This window comes from Onychostruthus taczanowskii, unplaced genomic scaffold, assembly GCF_017590055.1.
Source record: "Onychostruthus taczanowskii isolate IOZ18803 unplaced genomic scaffold, ASM1759005v1 scaffold48, whole genome shotgun sequence".
Taxonomy (NCBI): Eukaryota; Metazoa; Chordata; class Aves; order Passeriformes; family Passeridae; genus Onychostruthus; species Onychostruthus taczanowskii.
This window is the reverse complement of record NW_024502347.1, coordinates 3226118-3232117: the sequence shown is the minus strand read 5'-3', so window position 1 is coordinate 3232117 and position 6000 is coordinate 3226118. Positions and strand designations below refer to the sequence as shown.

Below are 6000 nucleotides of genomic sequence, written 5' to 3'. Positions count from 1 at the left end.
AATAAAGAAAACAATCCAAAATCTCCAGTGAAATGTTCTCAATAACTGTCCAACTCATTAGCTGGAAGCAATTTTGTAAATTTGGTACCCCTCCCCCTCATTTGACTTCCTCTGGCAATCACAGTGGCCCTTGGAAGGCTCCACCAGGCAGGAAGAATGGGCAGCAGGCCCATGGCAGCAAACTATTTAATGACTGGGTTGTTGTGCAAGTGACTGTCATCTGTGAGAGTAGGATGTTTTCCAGTTTGTCCTTGGCAGCTGAAGCTTTGCTGAAGGATAACCACATTGCAAAGACAGGGAATTTCAAGAACTGCTTTTGCTTTTAGGCATTTTGAGTGATGTGTGCTCTTATGAATATCAGATTTGGATCTGTACTTCCTTGAAGCTCAAGGAGAGCTGAGCATCTCTAATTAGGAAAAGTAATCCATTTAATTTCAAATAACAGCTGGAGGCTTGTTTACATAAAGTCAACCATAGAGGTTTCTCAAGATCTTCAATTTATAGGCAGTGATCATCTACTTTCACTCATTTCAGTGTTATGTGAAGTTTTTCTATTTCAGTCTGGGAAAAAGCAGCTTTGGGCTGACCTAATTGTGGCCTTTCAGCACCCTACAGGTAGGAAGCCTACAAGAAAGATGCAGGGAGACTTTTTACAAGGGCATGTAGTGACAGGACAAGGGGGGACGGCTTCAAACCAAAAGAGGGTAGGTTTAGAGTAGATATTACGAATAAACTCTTCATATGAGAGTCGTGAGGAACTGGAACAGGTCATCCAGAAAAGCTGTGGGTGCCCCATTCCTTAAGTGTTCAAGACCATGCTGGATGGGATCCTGAGCACCCTGGTCTAGTGGAAGTTGTCCCTGCCCAGAGCAGGGTAGTTGGAACTAGATGATCTTTAAGGTCCCTTCCAATCAAAACCATTCTATGATTCTACCTGTGTCTACTCAGTGAAACACAAAATGAAAGGTAACCCATTCAGGAGCTGAAGCTTGGGTCCCCTATCAATGGTCTTACGTCTATGGCTTTACACCATTTATGATGCAAACATGGTTTTAATGCTGAGATTTAAACTAAACCAAAAAGCAGTTTCAGCAGCAGAATGTTAATTAGAGACACAAAATATATAAAGCAGAAAGTATTTAACAGCTTGGCCCAGCTACTGAAAGAAATATCTGCACATACCTACATCACAGTTTGTTCTACTACAGCAGAGCCTCCTCTGAAACAGCAGTACTACCAGAAAACAATATATTTTGTTGAGAAATGACACTATTTCATTTGAGACAATCAGAAAACAATAAGTATTGTTCATCTGCTTCTGTTACTGTTCCAAAGGATTCTGAAGAGTGAAATGCCCAAGCCATTTATTCAGTTTCTTCCTCAGGAAGGAAACAACAGTCCAAGTCACAGCATTTTGTCACTTGCTGTCACAATGACATGCTCTTGTTGCACACCAGAAATGGCCTAAAAGAATAAATCAGCGTGGGTAAGTTTTTAACCAGCTAAGCACTCCCCAAACTTCTAAAAATTTGCATTAACTGGTGTAAAACTAACTAATGAATAAACTCCTCTGTTATTTAGTATGTTCATGGTTGTTCAGTAACTGCTAGGTGGCAAAGCAAACTTTTTTTTTTTCTGCTGCTCTTGTCTTCTAACACTTTAAACGTCCCATAGCAGAATATATTTAATGGAATCACTGAAATGCAATGTATCTTCAGGTTCATCTGTTCTTCATCTCAGGAGATGTCAGAGGTTAAATACAGCTCTTCACAGGGAAAAAGCAGCATAAAAATCCTGGTGCTAGGAATTAAATTAAATTACCACCTCCTATTATTTCAGGTGCTCCTGCTGAACTTCTGCTTTTCTGATAATTTCCCCACTACTTTAAGAGTGAGGCTAAGATAAAAATTACAGATAATATTTTGGGCCTAGTAATGCCCTGTATAGGTTATACAGAAGTATCACAATTACTGCTTAGTTAGCACTACCAGATACCTACCTAGGACACTTCTTACTTAAAACAGCATGTGTTCCCCCACCTTAGGGGCTTCAAGAATAGTAGCTCCTTACTTTTTGCACACAGAAAGCCTGGGAGGCATTGAAAGCAGTGCACAAGCACAAATAAGTTTCCTGAGCAGCATGTGGCCAGCTGGTAATGCTTAGTGAAGTTACCACACACTGACTCTTGCTATTCAGACTTTCAGCATTAAACTTCCACTGCAATGGGTAGGGGCATGAGTACCAAGTTTGTTCCTTGCCTCTCTTACGCCTGGGAACAAGGCAGAGGGATGTCTACAGGAAAGAGATTCTCAGTAATACATTATTTCTTAGCTTTGGTTTTAAATGTTGAATTTTCAGTTATTCTTATGGAAAATTAGGAGAAACAGTCAAATCACAGTCCTCCTAGTCCAGAATTCCAGTAAATTTTGGTGCCAGTAGCTAGTCCAGCTTCCACTGAGGGACTGTGTCACTAGGATTGCACTCCCGTGAATAAACTGAGGACATGAGCTTATTCAGAATTTTCTATTCATGGATAATGTTATCTTGAGGACACACTATAGTTATCTTCAGGGACATGAGATTTGGAAGGCTACCCCACATCACTCTTCTGCAAGAGCAAGCTAAAAAAAGCTTGAGCAATGCTTTTTTTTTTCCTCCTGGCATGCCACATCTGAAGGCAGAAGTAATTAACAGAAGGAAAAATGAACAAAGTTGCCAAACCTGGCTGTTCAAATCAGTAGGACCTATCCATATTCTGAGAGGTCTGGACAAAGAGACAATTACACAAAAGTGGTCTACTAAAGATTTTCGAAGTAGAAGAGCTTGGCAGAAAATTGTGTGGTTGTTTATTAGCCTGGCTTCCAAGTCCCTCCCTTGGCCTTCCCCCTAAATCCTACTCAGCTTGGAAAACCCCTTTCACAGGAGACACTGTCAGGAAGTCTATAAGCAGATCTTTAGGCAATCCTGAGGGGCAACCTCAGGCTAAAAATAAATAAATGACCTGGCAACATTGATCTTTCAAAGCTGCTGCTTGCTGTACTGAATCCAGAAGTACTGCTGCTCATGTTTCTGCCTTCCTACAGACAGATGGCAAAGTAGAGCCAAGTCAAGAAACTCCTGGTCCAGAAGCTCTAGGTGCCAGGGACAGGTATCTGTCTCCAAACTCTGTCTTGAGCATCCTTTATTCTTAAATACCCACAGGCCAGCTGCCCTCTTCCATCCCTAGACTACAGAGTGCAGCTCCCAGCTGAAATCAGTACATACATACACACATACCTGTATCTATATCTATATCTGTATCTATATCTATATCTCTCTTTTGCAGCTACCAAAATGTAAATCAACTCCAATGCAAACGAATTTAAATCTCTGTCTCTGTAAAGAATATGAAGACACTCAGCTTTTAAAAATACTTCTGACCTTTTTCACATAAATCAACTCTAATGCAAATGTCCATTCATGGGAGGAAAGATAACTAAGATATCTTTACATCAGTTGTGAAGACTATTAGGAGAATTATGTAAAAAGTTCATTTATTTCCACATAAACCCAGATTTTTCTTCATGTAACATAAGCCTCTTACAGGGCTTTTTTGGGGGGGTTGGTTCTTCGTGCAAAACATCAGTATTAATTTTTCTAAGGTGGTTTTGAAAAAAGCAGATATGTGAGCTTTAATTCATAAGCTTGCCCAGGCTTGTGAATTTTGCTTCACATAGTGGAAATAGACACCATAAAACAAGATACAAGAGTATCTTTATAAAATAGCATTTCCACTATAGAGAAAATAACCTTGAAACTAGACTAACAGAAATTTCATTATGTTTTATACAGCAGGAATGGTTTGGCTCCAGGTCTATTTAATCAAAACCCCAGAGGTTTAAATCCCACTATATTACAAGAGCATTACTCACTCAGACTTAATTACAGATTCCAGTTGGAGTATGACCCTGTCTCAAAAGAGCAACTAAGATAACAGGACAGCTTTGCAACATCATTTTTTTGGCACCTGAATCCTGAACTTGGCACAGCTGATTAAGATCAAATAAATGTTGACATGATGACCCTGTTACAGAAACACAATGCTTTCCCAATACTGACCCCAGCATTCCACAAGACATAGTCTGGAACATTTACTTTGTGAGTGGTGTCTCCAGCAAGTAGCTCTACTTTCAGTACTACTGACTGCCACTCAGAGAAATGTTTGCTTCAAAAGTCCCCAGATTATGGGTCACCTGTCATGACACTGAGTCATTCAGGGAACTCAGCTTCAACAGAAAGCTTCAGAAGGAAAAGGAGTTACTTTTAACCTGTGCCAGAAGTTTTGTCCTTGAGCAACTGGAGAACAAGGGAAAACATTTCTAGGAACAGACCTAGAGATGACTGAGCTGGCTGTACTCAGGCATTTGCAATTCAATGCACTGACACAGTTCAGCTCTGTTTCTTGAACGTCTGAGGACCACTTGGGTTGTTGGAGAGTATCTTATAGCTTAACTGAGATTACAGTGAGAATCTAAGATTTCATCAAGTTTTTCAGCCTCCACTTTTCTGTGCGGAAATAAATGGCAGAAGAGAAAACTGGTGACATTTTGAAGTCTCTTTGGAAAGAGAGAACAATTAAGCAAAATCATTATTATAGACTGTAACACGTTTATGAACAGAATGTAATATAAGCTTTTTAATAATATTTGATGTAACTGAATTACCGTCTCTTCAGTTTTTCATGGTTATCACTGAACACCTTCAATTTATATTCTTAAATAAATTACTGTGTAAATAAAATATGCTCAGAGATCTTGTATGTGAACAGTACTTACATTTAATTACAAATGATCTGGATATGTATATAGGTGAAATACATTAAAGTTGTTTACAAGAAATAAGCTCAAATAGCTCTAGTTTTGAAATCTAAATTTTCACAACAGTACTGAGTGTAGCTCAGCTATTTTTTTTGAACATGCTTTTCAAAATGGAGTTTGGAATGCAGTAGAAAAAAAATCAAAGAAATGCCAAAAAGAGGGAAGCACAGAAGATCAAAACTCCACAGCGGGTTGGATCAATAAAATATTAAACTGTAGTTCTTAAATGTAAGTACTACACCAAGTAGTAGTGTGGCTGTTCTTAAATGTTAAAGCCCTTGTTTTCTAAAGGAGACAGTAATAAGCATTTTTCCTATTCAATCCACTCAAGATTTAGACATCGTGCTACAAAAGCGAACATATCTGACACTTCTTCTATAACTTTAGCAGTTGGCTTTCCTGCTCCATGCCCAGCCTTGGTGTCAACATGGATGAGAAGTGGATTGGTTTGTTTACTGCTTCGGCCCACAATGTACTGCAGGGTAGCGATGAACTTCAGAGAATGCAGAGGGACCACACGGTCATCGTGGTCTGCTGTGAGAAGCAGCGTGGAGGGATACTGGATGCCATCTTCTTCTGGTAGTTTGACATTGTGAAGTGGAGAGTACCTGAGAAAAACCACACAAATGTTTCCATATCTTTTTCCTCAAGACCCAGCAAGAAGGTCCTTTCCTACTGAAACCATCACAGTGGCATTTGTTAGCACTCAGAATAGAACAGTTTTCAGTTACATTAATCAGAATTGTGCTAATGGCAACTGACATACAATAGTGGCCACAGATCTCTGGCTCTGAAACGTGAAGCAAGTACATTTCTCTATTTTCAAGAGAGATATATGTGTACATCTCGCAGGAATGACTAAAATATCAGGAGAAGCCAGCAGGGAAACTGTAGCAAAACCTGTCAAGTCCATAGCAGGATCCATCCTGCTGGAAACAGGGAAATTGAGACTCTCAACCGAAGCTGAGAAATTAATTAAGATCCTATTATGGTCTAGTACGATTCAATTCCTACAAATAAATCCAACCCACATTGTATAATACAATTCACAATGGTGACTCTCTCTCCCTCATGGTAAAAAATACCATTTATGTAGTGGTCCACTTGAGAATATTCTGTTGTAATAGCCTAAAAGAGTCATTAT

The 6000-nt window shown here is 39.4% G+C and overlaps 1 protein-coding gene across 1 annotated transcript in view; it reads right to left on the bottom strand.

The window, feature by feature from the left end:
* Window positions 1-4660: 4660 nt before the first annotated feature.
* LOC121341389 (prolyl endopeptidase) overlaps window positions 4661-6000 on the bottom strand; it is an 85025-nt gene continuing 83685 nt past the window's right edge. The window contains exon 15 of the mRNA XM_041414851.1: window positions 4661-5464. Coding sequence (XP_041270785.1) covers window positions 5170-5464 — 295 coding nt within the window. The 3' untranslated portion in view covers window positions 4661-5169. The remainder of the gene's footprint in view (window positions 5465-6000) is intronic.